Source organism: Chrysemys picta, chromosome 7 (genome assembly GCF_011386835.1).
Source record: "Chrysemys picta bellii isolate R12L10 chromosome 7, ASM1138683v2, whole genome shotgun sequence".
In the NCBI taxonomy this organism is placed as follows: Eukaryota; Metazoa; Chordata; order Testudines; family Emydidae; genus Chrysemys; species Chrysemys picta.
The window spans coordinates 53,344,628-53,366,904 of record NC_088797.1 but is presented as its reverse complement, the minus strand read 5'-3'; the positions used below and the strand labels follow the sequence as shown (position 1 = coordinate 53,366,904).

At 45.1% G+C, this 22,277-nt stretch overlaps 1 protein-coding gene across 10 annotated transcripts in view; it reads right to left on the bottom strand.

Annotated features, from left to right (window-relative positions):
• Positions 1–22,277, bottom strand: part of RHOA (ras homolog family member A) — a 73,402-nt gene that overhangs the window by 1,315 nt on the left and 49,810 nt on the right. For 9 of the 10 annotated variants that reach the window (XM_065553182.1, XM_065553176.1, XM_065553177.1 and 6 more), the window contains 3 exons: positions 20,158–20,315; positions 10,363–10,483; positions 1,646–1,776 (listed from right to left, as the gene is read on the bottom strand). In XM_065553182.1, coding sequence (XP_065409254.1) covers positions 1,646–1,776; positions 10,363–10,483; positions 20,158–20,313 — 408 coding nt within the window. In that variant the 5' untranslated portion in view covers positions 20,314–20,315. The remainder of the gene's footprint in view (positions 1–1,645; positions 1,777–10,362; positions 10,484–20,157; positions 20,316–22,277) is intronic. The other variant, XM_065553184.1, reaches the window with a different exon arrangement.

The following is a 22,277-nucleotide window of genomic DNA, read 5'->3' as shown; positions in this document are numbered from 1 at the left end:
TGGAATACAACAGTAAAAGCAAATTAGTAGGGTCCAACAATGCACCTGAATAGGTCATTCCTTTCATAGTCTTCCAGGTTTGCCAGAAGTGCAAACTACATACTCTGTTTAGATCCCATCTGGAATCTTCTAAAATGCACGTTTATTTTCTGGATTAAGACCCAGTTTAATTAAGAATAATGTTAAACACATTTTCTTTCCCACAGGTTGTAACACCACCACCTCACGTTACTGAAGAATTTTTAAAATCTCATTTACCTCATCACTTCATTTATTTACATTTTGGACAATGAAAATGATAGCCCAGTTTGGATCAGTCAGTGTCAATTATTTATAGTCCATTTCTTGAGGGTCCAATTCTCATGTCATAGTATAAAAGCTTCAACATTTGTGTTGCAAACGCTTCAAGGGAATATATGTGTTTAAACAAACAGTTGCCATTGGCAATTTAAAAGTCATGGAACCAGTGACTTAATGATACTTGGGAAGTAAAAGCAATTTTACAAGTCATTACCGTAGCAGTACCAAACTCCTCAGCAATATTAATAGCTACAAAAATTGCCATGTCACTTTTTGATTAAAAGAAACATTATGCCAGGACAGTCAAGTTTGCTTATTTGGGCAGGGTATTCTCATGCTGAAGGATCACTACTTTTTACTAGACCTGGTATGCTGCTGTTGGGGATTGTTTCAAAACGAAACACATTTTGTCTTTACTCATGAACAAACCAAAGCAAGGCTGTTCAAGTTATTATTTAAAACCACTGTCCAATGCAATGGTTTCTTTGTGGGACAGTGTACTCTGAGTACCGGATAAATGGTATCCTACATGGTAACCTAAGCGTCTATTTTGTTGTGTATGTGCTTGGTGTGTTGATTTTACCTTATCACTAACCTCCCAACTCTTCTAGAACCACTCCTCCAATCTGGGGCATTCATCTACCAATAGTCTAACTGATGAGAAAGAAATTCTTCATTTCTTTGACCTTTACTGCTAGGAAGCCCCAAGAAGGTTAGAAAAGCATCATTTGGTGCCTCTGACAAGATCCTTCGTAAGAGGCTACTGAAGAAAATATCCAACTGCAACTGGGCATTGTTTGGCTCTTTAACCTCTGTATTTAACAACTTAGTTCTGACTTAAACTATGAAACCATAACACATAAGTAACAGATTGTGTTTATTTTTCATCTAAAAGAGGCTTTCAATTTTCTGTCCTGAATAACTGTCATTTCCAGCCCGTTCTCTATGATCTGTATTGCTCTGAACATTTTCCAATTTCAATACAAGCCCCACTTAGCTATTTCCCACAGATCATCACTTTGTTCCTGAAACTTCATTGCAGGGCTGAGTCAAAACACACCCAGGGTGACCTGCTCTACATCAGCTTAGCAAGAAACAGGAGCACACAGAAGAGGGATGGAGGAGACAGGATGCGATAAAGGAATCTAACACTTCTTCTACCTAGCGGAGCCAAACTGCACTAGAGAAGGATTAGGAGACAAGTAGCTTTGTTCCAGGATATGGTGCTGAGGGGATGGTGTCCAGGGAAAGCTGCCAATCAGTGCAGACACTTAGTTAATGTGCTCATTAGCCATATTACAAAAACTGTCACGTTTTATTGTAAGAAGGGCAGAAAGATACTTGCCTGCTTCATTTTGGCCAGCTCCCGTCGTGTGTGCTCATCATTTCTTAAGTCCTTCTTGTTTCCTACCAGGATGATAGGCACATTGGGGCAGAAATGTTTCACCTCTGGGGTCCACTTCTCTGGTATGTTTTCTGGAGGGAGGAGGAGGAAAAAAAAAGCAGAAGTGGCTCGTAATCCACATACAAGACTAAAGAAAAGTGTTTGGGGCAGTTTTCTTTTTAAGATCATCTCTGCTTTCTGACTAGAACTATGCTGCTTTATCCCACGAAATTTCATTCAGCTTCTGGTGAGATATAAATCACTAATCATCACATTTCCTCCCTCTTGTTGCAACTACCACCAAATACACAAACATTCTAAAGCCAGGGCCTGTCTGTCACCTTCCCAAATTCCTGTTTGAAGTGGTCTCTCATTTCCATTTTTCTGGTCACTAGCATGTCCATTTCTCCAAGCCCCATTCATATCCAGAAAGTCAGGCCCCATGCTCTGCATGTACACAAGGCCTTAAATAATCATCTCTTTGAAACCAAACCTACCCACAAGTTTTAGACTTTTGGTGCACATGAAGGCAAGACTGGGGATCCATCTCTCTCAGCGCTGAGACTGTCCAAATGAAACAGATGATATTTCATGATTGTTATATGACTTGGCAGGTGTTCAGCCACCCAGAGGGAATGGTCTGACAAATGTTTGAACTATTGGCTACATGAGCTTTGTGAGAACAAGACTCCAACACCACAGCAGAGGAAATTCCTACATCAGACCTCAAACAAACCTGTCCAATCATGGTCTCCAGAGCACAACCCATACATGCTAAAGGAGAATTTAGTTTCCTTTGCCACAACTATCAAGGAAATGCTATTCCCCATAAGCAACCCCAATAACTTGTTCAACTGCACCGTGAGTGAAGGCTAGGAAACCTGTGCATTAGAGCATGGGAAGTAGAGATGGCATCATATCTACCTCAACAAAACTCAAACACAGCTTAACAACCAGGCATTTGGGGGAAACCCCTGGCATGCAGAAAGACCAAATAGCAGGCTACAGTGTTATGAGCAAAGCTCTTACCCTACACAAACCCGGTATATTCAATGAGACAGACAGATGAAAGCAGTATCTTTCAAGACTGTCCCATCAAGCTTGCTGTTTTAGCTCAGTGCAACTAATGGGCAACTCCACAGGCAGAAGGAAGAATGCCTCAATGTTTCCTCTAATTTTTTTCCATCCATGTGCAGAATGAATTTTGCTTTGTGCACCAATATTGAGGTAATGTGCAGATGTGCGCCACCAGTAGGAACTAAAAACCTAGCTATAATTTTTTTATTTTTTTTTAAGTTACCATAGGGATATTACTCCAGCCAGGACAGGTTAGGCATTGTAGAACTCACTACTTGAAAAAATTAAATGTAAGAGTAAGAGAAATAAAAATTATGACATGCATAGACTAGTAAAAAAACTCAAACAACAGCACTTTGAAAGAATAAAATTACAGAGGATATATGTGCACTGCAGGAAATACCAAGAAGTAACAACAACAACAACAAATAATAATAATAATAATAACAGTATGTGTTGGGAGGTGGGCAAGAGAGACAGAGTGAGAGAGACAGACCGATGCTGCCTCTTTAAGTAGATCAGCACTCACCAGTCTGAATGCTGCTTGTTCAGACACAGCAGCACCACCACCAGTTCCGTCCCACTTCTGAGCCCTGTTGTGTCCCCTCCCACCCCCGGCTCTGTGGAGATGGGGTACCGGGGGGGAGGGCGGGAGACATCCTGACATCAGCAGCTCCCGACTCTGCATAGCAAGCAGGAGGCTGCCAGGAGCAGCTGGCCAGGGGCTCCAAGGCAAAGGGCAGGAGCAGCGCAGCACGGGGGGAGGGGCACCTGACATGCGCGGCACTTGATCATACCTGCGCAGCCGCACAAGAGTTGCAGCTTAGAGGGAACACTGCTCTGGACCACCTCTGGGACCCAGAGGGAAGTGGACATTCCTTTATACTGTCTCTCAGGGAGCTGATACAACAATGCAACTGTTTGGCCTGGGGGTGGAAGTCACTGTCAACACTCCGATAGCTGGCAGTCCTCATCTACAACATGGCCAAGGATTAAACTTTCCACACCAATAAACCCCAGAGAATGGAGTCTATTCCTGTGTGAATCCAAGAGTTCCAGCCTAGTGCTTTTTCTCATTGGCCACCATCACTGCCCAAGATCTCAGGCTCAGGCAAGATCTCAGGCTCAGGCTCAGGCAACATTTGAAAACATTGCTCATGGACAGGATACAGACTGGCTGCCACTTCCAAGATGGGAGGAAGTGAACTGAGGCCCTCAAATGCTGATCCCATCTGAGCTAGGGAGAGTTTCATACAGGCAAAGGATGGCACCCCTTCGGTCTCTGGCATTAAAACAGAGCTCACCATTGCTGGAGAGGAATCTCCTGGCCATCTCAGTCCCTGGCACCAAGGGCTCCTTGGCTCTGACAACTTGGGATAACTACCCACTCTGGAATGACCTCAGAAAGTCCCCTTCCTGCTGCAACTAGCTTCTTGTTCTAAGCCTGGAAGTTGGTAGATCAAATGGACTTTAGGGATAAGATATGGTTTCAGTAGATGATGGTCTATTGTTATTTGTATTACAGTAGCACCTAGATGCCTTGAGATTGGGGCCCTGTTCTCCTGGGCACTGTATAGACCTATAGTAGCAGTCCCTGCCGCAAAGAACTGACAATCCAAATAGAAACGACAGAGGGAAAAAGAGGCACATAGCGGTAAAGGAACTTCCCCAAGGCCACACAGCAGATCAGTGGCAGAGAGTCTGGAAGAGAACCAGGTCTCCAAAGTCCCAGTCCAGTGCCTTATCCACTGGACTAAATCCCAGCTTGCAGTCTGCCCAGGAAGTGCTAGAGAATCAGGTCACTGAGGAAACCCCAGCTCAGACCTCACGGTCCATCCTTGAGCAGCTCTTTGCAGCTGACAGTGATGGACCCTCTCAGCCCAGACTCAGTCTACCTCAGTGGTTCTCAAATTTCATTGCACCACAACCCCCTTCTGACAACAAAGATTACTACAGGACCCCAGTGCCTTGTGTAACTCTAGAATAATTATTATATTTGAAATAAAAATGCATTATAAGGCCACATCTACAAAAAAACAGCCGCTAAATATTTCAATTCACAATCCACTCGCAAGACAATCTTTATATCCAGCAGTAAAAAATAAATATGCACCTAATGAGAGAGGTGAGCTTGTACTGATGAACACAAAGGCTTGAAGCAGGGCTCTGTGTGGGTGAGGTAAAGATGGAAGCCCTGTATTTGTTTTTCAGTAAAGTCAGTGCTGAAAACCCAGCTTCACACAGGTAGGTGGATGAAAATGGCATGAGTGCTTTCAAAGCTGCAGATGACAGCTCTGGATATTCTTCACGCACAGCAATCCAGAAGTTAGCAAAGGGTTGTTCAGAAAATCTCAGCATCAATGTCTCAAAACAGGAAAGAGCCATTAATGTTTCTTTCACTATAAAGTGACACAACAGCACTTGCAGTCACTTCTGCATTAAAGGGATTTCTAATCCATGCCTGTTTTCTGATCCTTTACAGGGAAGTACTCCCAAAGCTGCAGTTTAAGGCTTTCCAGGTGGCTGATAATGAATTGCAAATCATATTTTGGCATGGCATTTTCATCCAAAAAGTTATCCAGTAAAAAGCACCCTTCAAAACTGCTACAGTCCACACGAGCATACCACAAGGAAAATTTCTTGAATCAACTTTTGATTTTGTCAGTGAGAGAAAAGATGAAAGTACCTCGTACTTGAAGTGAGGTACTGGCATTCAAAAATGTCTGCCAGGTAAGCTAGCAAAGCAAGCCTCTTGGTATCTGCAAACTTTTCCACCAGCGGGGAATCTTTGAATGAAAAATTCTCACTTCCTCTCTGAGCTCAAACAAACGATGGAGAATCTTTCCCTGAGAGAGTCACTGAATTTCTGCGTGTTAAAGTAACTGACGGTGCTCAGCTCTCATCTCGTCAAACAAAACTCCAAACAGACACACACTTGTTGAGCTACTCTTGATGAAGTTGACTGTGCGAACTTGTTTTAGAATGGGTGGCATTTTTTTGCAACTAGGTCTTGCCTGTGTATAATACAGTGAGCCCAAACTGCTTGCAGTGCAACAGCCTGCATTTGAGTGACTCACTGTTTTTTTCCCCGTCTCGGCACAAGCACCGTCCCTGCAAATTCCTACACAGCACTGTTATTCCAAGCCAGAATCAGAGACAAAAGCATCCAAAAGTGCAAAGAGCTGTTCCCCTGTAGCATGCTGTGGTAATGGCTGGTAGAACAGAAATTCTTCTTGGAGTTTTTCCATCACTCTCAAATTTTATGTATGTCAGTATCTGAACAGCATCAGACACATCCATCGTTTTGTCAAGCTGAATGGTAAAAAAGGACTTTGCTTGATTTTGGCAATCACTTGCTCAGTCACGTCATTTGCCATCCGTGAATACACCCCTTGCAATGATTCAATTCTCCTGACACTAAGTTGAGTTGCTGCACTTTGCCCCACCATAATTGAAAACACTTTCTTGGCACATGGCAGAAAAAAAGTTTCTGATATTGTGTGGTGTCCCAGTTTTAGCTATCCAGTATGACACATGAAAGATGTCTCAAGGGCTCTCTTATTTCCTGTAGTTGCCATTCTCAGTGCTCTTTTCTAAGCCCTGTAGCTCTCCTAGCTTTTGCTGGGGAAAAATTGAGCAGTTTTGTTTGAAGAGAACTGTGCCGTGTCTGCAAGTGCCATAACGTTTTAGATGGTTTTAAGCTCTCCTTTGCCAGAACTTCACCACACACGACACACTGTGCCCATGGGTCTTCCTCAAAGCCAGTCCATGTAAATCCATATTCCAAATATTTCGGATGGTATTTGGGGTTTCTTTCTTTTTTTTTAAACTGCTGTTTGGATCCTTGTTGTGAACTCTTCTTTAGCTATTAGTGGCAATCGACTACCCTCCATTACCCCTCTTTCCTACACTTTTCTTCAGAAAATGGTTCATTGCTAAAATTATTTCTACATCAACTTTTCAAACTGGCTTCAACCATAACACGTGCCAGGTCCTTGCTAGGAAACTACACAGGTTTCTGAGTAGACAGAAGTGATGCACAGAGCCAGGGTTAGGGAGTGGGAAGCAGGGGAATTGTCTGTGGCCCCATGCCATAGGGGGCATGCAGCTAAAGTTGCTCAGGCTGGGGTTCTGGCTGTCAGCAGGGGCTGAAATTTGTGGCAAGAAACTCAGGGTAGGGGGTGGGGGAGAAAGTGCCCCCCACCCTCTCTGATACCCGTGCAGTTTCAGCCCCAGCCCCACAGTCAGGGACTCTATCTAGGTGTGCAACGATCAATCAATTGTCTCAGAGAAGTTTCTGCCTATCAAAGGGGAGCTCCTTATTAGTATTCTAGAGCAGTGGTTCTCAAACTTTTTTTTTCGCGGACCACTTGAAAATTGCTGAGGGTCTCGGCGGACTACTTAAGGATCTTTCCAAATGTTGTTTGTACTGTTAGCTAAGTATTGTTTTGGATTCAAGTGTTTTGGATAAAAGCACTATATATTAAAATATGAGTTTTGTGTTTTTATTTGTAGAACTGATTCCTTTTTTTTTTTTTAAAATATCAGTAGTCTTACCTTTCTAATGCGACTGATGTGCCCTCTCTCCCCCGCTGTGGCAGCCCCCAAGCTGGGGCTGGGTAGGAGGGCCGTCTCTCCCTGGCAACCACAGCCCTGGAGCTGGGGAAAGTCGCCTCTTTCCCTGGCTGTGCAGCCCTGCACATCCCAAATTCCCCCCACCCTCCACTAATTAGGTGGGTGGCCCTTCATTGTCTCATGTGCGGCCGCCCAGGCACGCACCTTAGAGGGAACTATCCACAGACCACCTGAATGGAACTTGCTGACCACAGGTGGTCCACGGACCACAGTTTGAGAACCTCTATTCTAGAGCTCCCTAGGGAATTCAGAGAGCTGAAGCCAAGATGCCCAATGCATCATGACAGCAGTGGAAATGGACAGAGCTGCCATATCAGCTGCATCTATGGAGGCTTGTAGCAATGTTCTAGCCGATAGTTGACCATGAGCTATGATGGCCTGGAACTGTTCATGATGTTCTGTTGGAAGGTGGTTCAATAGACAAGGTGACTTTTGATGGTATGACTGTACTTTGCCATAAGGGCTTGATAATTTGTGATCCTGAAGTGTAGCGTCGCAGACAAATAAGCCATATGGCCCAAAAGGTCAAGCTGTTTTGATCCTTATTGTATGCGGTCAATTTAGCATGGGGCTGCCTGCCACGTTCCTTTACAGCTGAAACAACCACGGAGTTAGGTGAAGGGTGTGAAAATAAAAATTCATAATCCTTGGCTGGTACATATTTCTTATTGGTGCACTTGAACATGGGTGGTACAATTGCCAGAGTCTGCCAGATGGTTTTGCCAGGATCAAGAAGGGCTTCATTTATGGGTAAGGCCATCCACACAAAAGGTGACATTCGCTGAGACTCTTGGACCTATTCTAGGGGAATCTATAGGGAGTATAGAATTTCCTTAGATCCTGAACTTGCTTAAAGTTGTTTGGTATGCAGGGTGGGGAAGGAATGACAGCTTCATCTGGGAAAGATGAGAACATGTTAGTTTGTGGAATATTCTTCTTACCCACTCTGGCCTCCTGTTCCTCAAAGGTTCCTTCCTACAACTGAGGTGGCGGAGGAGGAAGAGCTGGAGTAGGAGACTACCTATCCTGACAAGAAACGTTATGTGCTCATGAAAATTGCTGTCAGTAGGCAGACCAAGGATCCAAATATAGCCTCTGAAGGGAAACATTAGGCATAGGACGTGGCATCCACTGTTGCTCACACCAAGGGGAAGGAGCACCAATGTCTCTCACATGAGTACTCCTTTTCCCTATAGGCATCAGGAAGAGAGCCTCCATACTGGTAGGTAGGGGAATCTTGCACCAAAATGTGACAAGTTCTGCCTACCTCAGAAATTGCTGGGAAATCGAGTAGTACCACAAAGAGTTGTAATTCTGGTGACCATGATGACCTTGGTAGTGATAGGTCATTATGGTCACCAGAATTACAACTCTTACAATTAAAATACGTACCGATTAAGAGGGGAGACTCTCTCATTGGAGACATACAGGTCCTTGGAGCACCTAAATTCCTGCCGTACCGGGTGAGTTAGGGGAGCTGAGAGAGGAGTCTGATTCGATGAGTCCCTTACAATGAAGTCATTGGATACTGATGATGTTAACTGACTTGATGAGGTTGACTATCTTGAAGAATGAGTAGCATGAGAAAGCTTAGACTTCTACAGTACTCAGGGAATTATGGGGCTAGGTACCGGAGATTGCAGAGTAAGGTCCATCAGTACTGTCTTGACAGATGCAAAATGTTTCTCCTTGCTGCTCTGGTCATGCTTAGATGGTAGTGGAGTCAGTTTAGGTTCCAAAGCCCACTTGGAACCGTGGCTCCTAAATGAACTCAGGGCCTTGGAAACACTATTGGTACTAGAAGAGCCTGAAGCCTCAGCAGTACTCAGCCCAGGACCTGAGGGGTCAGAAATGGGTGAAATCTGCCAAGACAGATATTTTTGAGACAAGCTCTTTGTGGGGAGATCTGGAACTCCTTGTCTTACAGGCCTTCCCAGTACCTTCTGACATCTTTTCTTTTGAAGATCTGGGTGAAAGTGGAGCTGAATAGACAGGGCACTATGCTCACGTGCAGGCTGATATACAGGGGTTCCACTGACCTAGATCCAGGGCAGGAAGAAGAGAGCACTCCATCATGAGGAGTTCAAGTTTTATCGTTTTTTTCTAGCCTTGCTCTTAAGGGCTGCACAAAAATTACACTTCTGAGGGATGTGCATGTCCTCTGAGCAGCGAATGCACTTGGAATGTCCATTGTTAACGGGTATAGTGTCCCAGCAAGTGAGGCAACATTTGAATCCTGGTCATCCTGGCATACCCCCATAATGGAGGAAAAGGACTCCTCGTGTGTGAGTGAGGGAAATAAATGAAAAAAAAATGGCAAACTACACTAATTAAACTATGAGGAGTCTGGTGGCAACTTAAAGCCTAACAGATTTATTTGGGCATAAGCTTTTGTGGGTAAAACACCCACTTCTTCAGATACATGGAGTGAAAATTACAGATGCAGGCATAAATATACTGACACATGAAGAGAAGGGAGTTACCTTATAAAAACACAGCTACCCCTCTGATATTAAACTAAACTAAACTTCAATAAAAAGCTAAACTAGAAATAAAGGTGGCAAACTTAACCAACAGTGAAGTAGGCATGCTAGATGCTCCGTCTCAGTTGGAGGAGACTGAGAAGGCACTGAGGGCAGTTTGCCTGCACAACCCTATATATCCTCAGCAGGAGGCACAAGGAGGCGTAGGGCACATGCATTGGTTGAATGGGCACTGCTACTGAAAGTCTCTGAACAAAGGCAAATGGGGTGCATATGCACCTGAATTGGAGCACCCAGAGGAACACTACTGGAAGAACAAAGATTCATTACACAAAATATTGAAGCTAACATTGCAATGTATATACAAACGTGGTTAGTAGAAATCAGAATTGCCACTCATTAAACCATGGATAAATGAATTAAAGGCTGCACAGTACAGTCCTAGGGATACAGGAAACCTGGTTTGGATTCAGTTTTACTTACCTAAACTATCAGGACTATCAATTGAAAAACACATAAGTATAACATCGGTGTCTGGATATGACAGAGGCCTAAGTCGATCATAATCTTCTTGTCCTGCAGTATCCCACAGGGCCAACTCAACCTACAGAAAAGAATGAAGGCAGTTAGCCAAAATCATCAAGGGGAAATCTGATTCAAGTGTGAGTAATCCAAGCAAACTAGAGAGTGGATTTCAGTGAACATGACTCAACAGGAGGGGAACACAGTGCACTCCACTTTCACAAATGGAAAATGAGGCGTTGTCTATTCCCTGCGTCCAAAAATCAATTTAACATATTGACAAGATTTTCCATTATATCAGTGGTCACCCCTACACCTCTGAAGAGGGGGAGCTACCAGAAAAAGAACAGCAAGATGGATGAACTGAAGGGATATAATAGCCTAAAAATAGTTCTCTGAGGCTGGGAAACTACTCTGTAAACGATCGAAGAGGTCACATTTTCAGTAAAACAGGACTATACATGCACTTGCTTTTCAGGAACTTGGACAGATTAAAAAAATTCACCCCACACTCCAACTAAAAGACAAAAATGTCAAAGGGCCACTCATTTCTGTGTAGTTTTACTGAACTTCCACCACCATAGTGGAAACTTAAACCTGCAATTTGCTGATCTTTCTTGTGTGCAACACCCGTTATTGCTAAGGGCTGAATAAATGAGGTCATCTTTTAAGATCTCAATTTGGGGCAGAGCTAGGAGAACTACAGCACAGAATTTTTTGAGGGAAAAAAAAAAAACCTAGAAAACTATAAGCTATACTAAGTACCTACAATAATAAATTTGTAAAACTGCAAATACTAAATGGATGGACTCTATGCAAAATAAAGTTCAGAAACTTTCCAAGCAGCTCTGGTTAAGTGAGACAGGCAGCAACTGGACTCCAAACATCAATATGCTTGAATGCCAAGCAACTGTCAATTGTTTAACTTATGAAGACAACAGCTCAAATGCTACTCTCAATTATAGGATGCATCTGCCATAAATTTCCAGGAAGGTCGCACTAATGTAACAGAGGGCAGAACTGGGCTCAGAATGAGAAGTTACTTACCAGTAACTTGTTCTTTGTGTCCCCTTTGTACATTCACATTTGTGGGAGCAGGCTCCTGGTGGTGAACACACGGAACCCTCTTCTAAAGAAGTGTCTGCCTGGGAGGTGCACGAGTGCCTTTATATAGTGCTGAAGGAGATGCTCTAGACTACATAACGGTGCGTACCCTTTAGCCACCTCAGCTCCTTCTCTGCTTTGAGGGCATCTGTGCATTCCCACTTGTGGGACACTTGTGAGTAGTGTTCCCTGTGACGTTCCCCTCTGGTATTACCTGGACGGGTGATCTGCTAGGTCACTCCAATCCTTAACTCTGGGAGCCAGTCTTACCCTGCTCTGCTGTGAGAGCCCCCACTCCTGGGCTGTTCACGCACAGCCTCTGGCATGTAAGCTGCTCCTTGGATCGTGCAACCAAGTGACACTAGCCAATATCTCCAGTCCCAGACACAACCCTGGGAACCTCCATCTTGCAGTGTCCAGTTTTATGCCCTCTGGACGCTGCAAGCTTATATGAGTTCATCAATTTAACAAAGCAATTGATATGTACCAGGCTTGTTATCCCAAGGGGAGTTTCTGACATGCTTCAAACCAAATGCACTGCTTCAGGTAGAACAAACAAACATTTATTAACTGCAAAGATAAATTTTAAGTGATAAGTCAAAGCAAAAGTCAGATTTGGTCGAATGAAATAAAAGCAAAATGCATTCTAAGCTGATCTTAACACTTTCAATGCCCTTACAAACTTTGATGCTTTTCACCACAGGCTGGCTGGTTGCTCTTCAGCCAGGCTCTCCCCTTTGATCAGTGCTTTCAGTCACTTGGTGTGGTGTCTGTAGATGTAGGTGGAAGAGAGAGGAAGAGCCTAGCAAATGTCTCTCCCTTTTATCATGTCCTTTCTTCCCTCTTGGCTTTGCCACCCGCCCCCCCTTCAGAGTCAGGTGAGCACTACCTCATCGCAGTCCCAAACTGGCCAAAGGAAAGGGGTGGGGGGTGACTCACTCGAGAGTCCAACAGATCCTTCTGTTACTGCCTAGGCCAGCGTCCTTTGTTCCTGTGAGGCTGGGCTGGGTTTGTCCCATACCTGCCCTGATGAGATGTGAACTACCTCTCTGCTCTTGGACAGTTTTTGCTTGGGCTTATTTTAAGCCATGAGGATACATTTTCAGCCTCATAATTACATATAGTAATGTTATAGGTTATAATTTCATGTAACATTACTGTAACAACAATGCATCATGAGCCTTCCGAAGACACCCGGCATGACAAACTTTGCATTGGATACCACACAATCATTTTACAAGGATGAACATGGAGGTGCTGGGTGTTCCCCCGAGGTACAGAGCATCATGTTCCCTTAGGAAGAAGGCACGCAAGGACTGCTCTAATAAACTTGGACTGCAGCACTGTCCTACCCAATTTCGCATCGCAGTTCAATTTCAAAAGAAAAATGCCTGGTTAAGGTATGCACTGAACTCCATGTTGCTGCTCTCTGTAGGAGTGGCTCCAGTACAATTTCTTAAGACTATAGATACTGGTACTTTAGTTATGATTTAACAATTCTATGCATCTCTTAATCCACTGGGACAATCTGTGTAGAGATAAATGCCATGGGGAATCTTTCTACATGAACTATAAACAGAGTTTCTCTTAAGAGATTTTGTACTGTCTAGGTAAACCCAGGGAGTTATTTTAAAACAGTGTGCAGGTGTGTTGCCCTGAGATGGGAATGGCATCTTAGGAAGAAGACAGCAAGGGAAATGTATTGATTGAGGTGCAAGTCAGATACCAGCTTAGGCCTTATCTACACTACCATGGTAAGTTGACCTAAGTTACGCTACTTCAGTTACGTGACTAACGTAACTGAAGTTGATGCAGCTTAGGTCGACTTACTGCGGTGTCAATGGGAGATGCCTTCCACCTACTTTTAGGGTTGCCAGGCATCCAGTTTTAGACCAAAACACCCGGTTGAAAAGGGACCCTGGCAGCTCTGGTCAGCACTGCCGACTGGGCCGTTAAAAGTCCAGTCGGCAGTGTTGCAGGTCTAAGGCAGGCAAGTCCCTAACTGTCCTGGCACTGCGCTGTGCCCTGGAAGCAGCCAGCAGGTCCAGCTCCTAGGCAAGGGGGCCATGGGGCTTCATGTGCTGCCCCTGCCCCGAGCACCAGCTCCACATTCGCACTGGTCGGGAACTATGGCCAATGGGAGCTGGCGGGGGGTGCCTGCGGGTTGAAGCCTGGGGGGGGGGGGGGGGGGAGTGCGCCTGCCCCCCCAACCTAGGAGACGGACCTCCTGGCCACTTCTGGGGCGCAGTGCGGTGCCAGGACAGGCAGGGAGCCTGCCTTAGCCCTGCTGCGTCGCTGACCGGGAGCTGCCTGAGGTAAGCCTGCATCCCAACTCCGAGCCCCAACACTGAGCCCCCCAAACCCGGAGCCCCCGCTGCACCCCAAACCCCTCATCCCCAGGCTCACCCCAGAGCCTGCACCCCCAGCTGGAGTCCCCCCACCCGGACCTCAATCCCCTGTCCCAGCCCAGAGCCTCCTCCCACACCCTGAACCCCTCATCCCCAGTCCCAACTCGGAGCCAGCATGCCCCATTTAGCGCCCTCACCCCCTCCCACTCCCTAACCCCAGCTCAGTGAAAGTGAGGGAGGGTGGGGGACAGCGAGCCACTGAGGGAGGAGGAATGTAGTGAATGGGGCCAGGGTATTCAGTTTTGTGCGGTTAGAAAGTTGCCAACCCTACCTACTTCCCTTACTCTTCTCGGGGAGCTGGAGTACCAGAATCGATGGGATAGTGCTCAGCCACTGATGTAGCAGGTCTTCGCCAGACCTACTAAATTGATGCTGCTGCATTGATCGCAACAGCGTTGATCTACCAGTAAACGGTCATCGCCTTAGGCATGATGGGGCCTCATAACCATCTTTGAGCCATGGTGTAAGGTGGTGTAGCCCTTGTGCCTGGAGTACACTTACCCTCCTTGCAGAGGTGGAGGCAATAAAGGAAAGCTGTATTTAGAAATAAGATGGTCTAAAGAAGCTGATCTAGGAAGCTCAAAATGGGAAGGGGGTAAAGAAGAGGAATTAGTACAAGATTTAAATCCCAAGAGGAAGGACACTCCTTGGTTGGGGGAAAAGCATTAGACAAGCCTTTAGAAATCTGGAGACTAGGGTGGAGGGAAAATTGGTCTGCCTCTGGCATGGTGCTAATAGCGGAAATGGCTGCCAGGTGAACCTTAAGAAATGCACCCATCAGACCAGACCTTGGGTTGCAAGATGCAGTAAGTAGCCCAGATCTGCAAAAACCCCAGCTTGGAATGGAGACATAACCCTGTCATTGATCCAGATGCAAAATCTTTTCATTTTTGTTTGTAGTATTTGAGAGAGGAGCTCTTCCTAGACATAAGCATGATGGATTGCAATCTAAGAACAGGTGTGGTACACGGTAGTTAACCAGGCTGTCATCCATGCTGTGAGATGTAGCATCTCGGGATTCGAGTGCAGTATTCTACACTGAGACAAGCAGTCTGGAGACAGAGACGAGCAGGTTAAGATGGTTACCTAGAGAGGTCTGAGAATTTGTGTACCAGCGTTGGCATGGTCACAGGTTAGGAAAAAAAATTAAAGCAGACAGTCACTGTGATTCTAATGACCCTGGGATCACAGGTGCAGGGGAGAGACAGGTCCCACTTCAGAAGAAATGTATCAGAAAGAGGTATTGCCTTTTTCTGCTCTGGTGCAGCAGAGTTGGTGCTTGGTATTTTGCCTTGATGTGAAATGGTATAGTTTTTGGTTGGCCCCATTTGATTAAATTTTCTGACCACTGATGTTTTTAGAGACCATTCATATGGAGTCTGCATCTTGCTGCTCAACAAGGCTGCTTGCACATTTTCTTCCCCAACAGATATATGCCTACCAGATGGATCTGGTGCTTTGTACACAACGTCTAGTTTCTTTGCTCTACTTAATGATGAAGAACCTGGCTGTAGTGTTGTTCATTATTAACCAATATCAATTTCCCTAAAGACCCTGACATTGGCCTGAAAACAATGGTGTGGCACTTGGATTCTAGACTTCCATCAGGGATGAGGTGGAGGGGTCAGTGGCGAATGTGGATGTGAGAGCGAAAGGGATGGACTGTATACCCTACAAGATATTTTTCCTGGCCCCAAGCTGTTGTAGGACTTCAGGAGTGATCACAAGTTTCCTCTAAAAACAACGAGGAGTCCTTGTGGCACCTTAGAGACTAACAAATTTATTTGGGCATAAGCTTTCGTGGGATATAACCCACTTCATCAGACGCAATCAGATGAAGTGGGTTATATCCCACAAAAGCTTATGCCCAAATAAATTTGTTAGTCTCTAACGTGCCACAAGGACTCCTTGTTGTTTTTACTGATACAGACTAACACGGCTACCCCTCTGAAGTTTCCTCTGTAAACTGCATGGTGTTCTGTGACCCAGTACCGTAGGGGTCTCATATGAAAGTGAGCTTGAGCCGCCGCGTATGCTGAAGAGGCCACAGGGCTCATAAGGCTCAAGTGAACCGTGTCAGCTGGTTTGGCTGGGCACTGAGTGTGATCAGGGCTTGCTAGATCTTGAGGAACCTGTCCTCAGAGGAAAGCTCTGGCGCGGATTGAATCCAGGAATGCCCCAATAAGATGGATGGGTTGGACTGTGAATTTCTCATGGATGATTTGGGGTACCAGAGAAGAGAACAGTTTGCACGTGTATTCAAAATGCCAGTTCTTGCTGTGGTTTTGTGTTTACTAGTTAATTGTCCAGGTGCTGGTATACATAAACGCCCCTTCATTTGAGATGGGCAGCCACCACTGCTAGACACGAATAACCAGGGGCTTATGGACAGGCCGAAAGAAAATTTTGAACTGGATAGCTGATTCCCAGGTAGAACACTTCAGGTATTTGATGTGGCTCTTCCTGATGAAACGTGAAAGTATCTAGAATCACGTACCAGGTCTCCTTTAAATCAAGGGTTACGTACCAGTCTCCATGGGATAGGGATGAGATATGCTCTCTCTCAAGATGGGTATCCTGAACTTGAAGGTGTATGTGTACTTGTTGAGGTTCCTTTGTACTAGGATGGGTCTAAAATTACCTGCTTTCTTAGACATCAGGCAATAAGAATAGTATCATTCCCTTGATATTCCTGTGGGATTTTATTCTCCCTTTGCAGGAGGGATACCAGTTCATATAAGACTCCCCCCTCATGAGACTGGTCCCAAAAGAGGAAGGAAGGAGACGATGATGAGGGGACCAGGTGCAGAACTGGACAGACTGCCAAGATTGCAGATTGGTATCCAGTACCCAATGACCAAAAGTAAGGGAGTAGCAATCACTACAGGAGGAGGAGACAAGTTCCAAAGAGAGGAGATAGGGTACAGAGATCTGAAGAAGTGCCGTTAGAGTGGTATTAGTCTCTTGAAAGTACCCTCAAATCCACTGTTTTGAGGCAGATGCTACATGCAGCAAATGGGTATGAGGAGAAATCCTGGTACTGTGTTACTGGAATTTCTCAGTATTTGGTTTGGCAGGTGGCTGGTATCGTCTTTCGTGCTACACATCTTGAGGATAAGCTGGGTTCTGTCTCTGGTCACAGAAATCATGGCATGAGAACCTCCTTTGGAAGAAACTATTACACTGGAAGACACCTAGTGAATGAGCTATAGCTATAGTTGTCTTGATCTTTCCTAGGATCTAATCTGTGTGTCACTAAATAGGCAGTTTTTCTTGAAGGGCAGATCCTTGATTTTACTTAGACTATGGCATTAGCCCTGAATATCTAAGCTAGGACTCTCTCTCTCCCTCCCTCCGAGATCTCCATTTTCCTGGCACTTGTATCTGTAGCATAATATGCTGCCATCCAAGAATGCAGAGCCAACATCCAGCCCTCACTTGACCAGGATTCTGGCTGCTTCTTTTTGTTCTTTGGGGAGAAAGTCCAAAATGGGGTTCATTGTATCCATATGACGTAGCTGTACCCCACCATTATGGGTTGGTAATTCACCACTCTGAGGCCCAGAGATTCCCAACAAATAGGACCTTCATCCAAAAAGGATCCTTTTGTACTCATGTGGGCTGAATGAGAAGCTCTAGCCCCTCAACATCTTTCCTGAGCAGCAGACACTACCAGGGAGTTGGCAAGAAAGTGCTGCTGCAGAAATTGGTGACCTTTGGAGGGGATGGGGTACATCCTATCTACTTTCTTTACAACAGGTGGAAGAGAGGACAGATGAGAGCCATATCCTTGACTGTGTTCAACAGACCACTATTGTGAAATTAGGCAGTTATCTCCTTGTAAAATGTCAAATAAGGAATGTTTCTCGTGTTGTGATCCCTGTCGATAACTGAAGCATACAAGCCATCATCCCTAAAAGTTTTAGGAACTGTTTGTACTTGTCAGTGGGGACATGACTGTACCAATCTGATTGTCTAGGGAAGTGGCATCTGTAGTATTCCCAATAGAGGACTTATCTGGTTCCTGTGGATCATCGCCACCCCAATCAACTGGTCCATCTTATGATCTTGAGCATCAGGGAGTGGTAGTGGGATAGATGCCAAAGACCTGGTGTTGATAGCATTACCAGTGATAGCATAAGTGCTGGTGATGGACATTGTTTCTGGAGTCAATGGAAACCCTTCTGGAGTTGTATACTGTAGTGGCCTGGAAAGTGGAAATATTGCTTCATTCAACAAGGTCTTCACTGAATCCTGCATAGGGGGGCCACATTATTAACTGAAGCAAGCCTTGTATAAAGTCTTTTCAGGACCCCTATGCCTGAGGGAAGTGAATGGTCCTGAGTCCCAGTACTGAGGTTGCCCAAAGGAACTCTGATTCAAAGGTGCTCCATGCCAACCCCAGAGTGGAATAAACCCAGCCATGGGGCTAGCCGAAGATTTTGGGCTAGATGGGGACTAATGCATGGGGGAGGGATGGCTCAGTGGTTTGAACACTGGCCTGCTAAACCCAGGGTTGTGAGTTCAATCCTTGAGGGGGCCACTTAGGGATCTGGGGCAAAATCAGTACTTGGTCCTGCTAGTGAAGGCAAGGGGCTGGACCCGATGACCTTTCAAGGTCCCTTCCAGTTCTAGGAGATGGGATATCTCCATTAATAATAATAATAATAATAAAAAAAAATAAAAAAAAAGCTAGGATTCTAACTGGTGGCCCAGAGCTCCGACTGGCAAGTATTGATATCATTCAAGGAATCCTCAGTGGCAATAGTTCTCAGGGTACAGGCACGAATGTACCTGGTGCTGGAACATGGCCTTGCTGTTCTGGCTGATGCTGGAGGTTGTTCTTTTGCACACACTCTTTCACTGGGGACCAGGACAGAAGGTGCCATTTGTTCTTTCTATGTCCACCCTCCTCAATGATGTGTTTTCTCTTTCCTTTTGCACTGGTGGCACTCCTTTTCCAATGCACAGATGGTCTATACCAGAGCCTGGAGCAGAAATCTGTCTGAGCAGGAGGAGGGGTTCTGTGTAGTTGGTGCCGCTAGCAGCATAACCAGCTTAGATTACTGAATGCTTGATATGCAGGAGGAAGCCTCCTATGTTGGTGCCAGCTTAGGCTTGATGGCTTTGGCTGCAGCCATTGAGGCTGGAGGAATCCTGTGTCAAGCCCTTTATGGTGGGTGGTTCTGGAGCTGAGGAAATAGTGTTCTTGGGTGCCACAGGTAAGGACCTCGGCACTGAATCTGGTTCTGTCTGGTCTAAGTGCCAGAACAGGGCCCTATGATGAATTTGGCTGAAGGCTTTAGGCAGCCAGGTGGGCCTGCAGCCTGAGATCTACCCCTGTGGGTTCCAGAAGTGAAAGTGCCACTTATCGCCCACTAAGATGTGTCGCCCAGACACAGATGGCAATGTACATGCATATCAGATTGTGGTCTGGCAAGAGGCACACCTTTTGAAACCCCATTTTGTGATCAGGGCCAGGCACATTTGCCCTTGCTTGGGAGAGCCTTAGGTAAAAGCTCGGGAGGCATACTTAAAATTATTTTGGAGCTTTTTAATTAGACTAACTATCCTTATTAGCTATTTACCAAAGTTGTCTTAGTCAACTTGGACACCAGAGAGGGCCCCTCTCACTACTGGTGGCTATGGAGAAGGAGCAGAGGCAGCTAGAGGGTGCATTCTGTTTGATAGAGACTAGAGCGGCTGATGTCAGTGTTGCCAGAAGGCACTTGCATGCTCACCCCCAGACATTGTTTTGAACAAGGTGCTGCATACTTGCCACCAAAAGGTAACGCCCACAAGTGGAAATATATAAAGGCCCACAAAGAGGAACCATAATGTTTGGAAAATTATGACTGGTGGAACTGCTAAAATAGTGAACCAGCTAACCTATCCAGAAATGCTGCCACCCAGTCTCTTCTCTTCACAAGACGACATCCTGGCATTATTCTACCCACCACTGCCAGAAAAATAAGTTACTGCAACAAGATCATACGCTGGACAACTGCATTTTTTAATAACTTTCTCAACTCAAAGAAGGCTGGTGGGATTTTGTTGACACTTAAAGAAAAGCCAGCTATAGACACATCACCACTCATAGAAGATCTTTTTCCCCAAATGTGTTGCAAACCTGTTTTAGGTCCTATAAGAACATACATCTCTCTAGAGGTTTCACATACATAGATCTCCTCACCATTCTGAATAAAACAAGTGCTGTTTAACTGTTGCAGAAATGTGTACCTACCTGCTTTCCATCCACTTCAATATCTGCTACATAATTTTCAAACACTGTGGGAACATAAACTTCAGGGAACTGGTCTTTGCTAAATACAATCAGCAGACAGGTCTTTCCACAGGCACCATCACCCACTATAACCAGCTTTTTCCGAATGGCTGCCATAGCTAGAAAAAAAAAAATTGGGCTTGACAAATATAACAGAAATAATCATCTACTATATAATACAAATGCTAGAAACTGAGTAACTGATTATCTCTATGTCCCCAATCAGCAAGAACTTTGAAAACTGGTACACTCGTTCCTTAAGACTGCTGTGTATGTCATCAGTTTTGACCAATTCACCATCCTCTTAAAACCTCACAACCCTAAGGACATTTGCCCCACCATGCAGCATAGGACCATGTGGACTTGGAGGAGGGAGAACCAGAACCAGATGTGAAGTGGGGAATCAGGTATCTAGGCCAGATAAATAAATTGGATCATTGTTAGAACACAAGTGGATACATTTCTAACGTAGAAAGTGGCTGGAAAACTAAGGAAAATGTTTGGAAGCCTACTGCATCCAGAGGAACAGGACAATTCTCCTGGGACATCTGGTACCCAAGAACACATGTGACTGTCTGTTTCCCATAGTAAATCACAGGGTAAAAGGGGAGGGGAGACCAATAGTCTGATTCAGTAGTGCTTAGTAGTTCTTTGTGTGTCTTGTAGACTCAAGACAGGAACCTACCAAGACAGGGGAAGCAAAAGAGCACAAGTAATATCCTCTGGCTCCTTTCTGAATCTTTTGCTTTCTCAGAGAAAGTTCCTCTTTGGTAATGCCAATCAATGTCTACACAAATATTCTGTTAAACTGATGGCCAGAGCTGTACACCGGCCATGCTGAGCCAATAGAATATGCATTTTAACTATAAAAGGTACCAGAGGCTTTCCACTCCTTCCTGACATCCAGGGCTACCCACACAGACTGAGTACTTTACTGATATGCAGGAAGAGAACTGACGGAATTATCTCAGTGCATTGGACAGATTCCTAAAGCAGTAAGCTCCATGAATATGCTACATAGGCTCTTGAAAGCAATCGTCTCCCCCTACAGCCAGTTCCAAGGACACTCACCCCTGTAGTAGCAAGAGAGCCTGAGATATTTAAGCCCTTATATTAGAGGCCTGATATGAGGCAGGCCCTGCTTACAGAATCTGGCAAGAACAGGGCTGATATTGCAAACACACACATTCCTAAGAAGTGCTAGGCACAAAACACACACACATTCCCAAAGGGTGGTCCCAGAACACCCCATACCAAGAATGGTACAAACACATTCCCTAAAGGTAAGAGGAACACATTGACCCCTTTTAAAAGATAAGGTCAGGATGACCGTACGTAATAGAGATGTTTTGATCGAACCAACATGTATAAGGTAATGGGTGATAACTAGCAACATCAGGGGACAGTAACTATGTCAGAGGCAGTACTAACTTGTTTGTATCAGGGTTTAAAGATGTATCTCAGAGAGAATATCTTTGTCCAGCCAAGGGTGAATAAAAAGTCCCACCATTCACTGAGCTGCGTCCATTGTCATGGGCATACATATCTTACTAGCCTCATAGTCTGCCAGGTGCTATTACCGTGCTTCGTTTAGAATAAACCTGGCTGGGCGCCTTTGCACCTTAACGGATCTTGTGGTCATTGGGCGGCTCACTCGAGGTCTGCTGTGCCGGCTGTTTGCACAGAGCTGGAACAGCCACAGGGAAAACACACACACACGCAGCCAAACATCTAACACTGGTGACCCTGACTATTGATCTGGTAAATAAGCAAGCTGTCCTCTGTAGGAATCGCAATCTAACATGACAGAAAGCCACAATAAAGCAAATTTTTAATCCATTTTTAGTAATAGTTTTAAATAAAAGGTAATAACTAGTTTATTTTTGGCACAGAAGACCTTGAGTGAACTGCCCAATGATCACAAGATTCGTTAAGGTGTGAAGGCGCCTGGCCAGGTGTATAGGTTTACTGCCAAAGATTTAAAGAAATTCAACAGGAGTACTTGTGGCACCTTAGAGACTAACAAATTCATTAGAGCATAAGCTTTCGTGGGCTACTGCCCACTTCTTCGGATGCATATA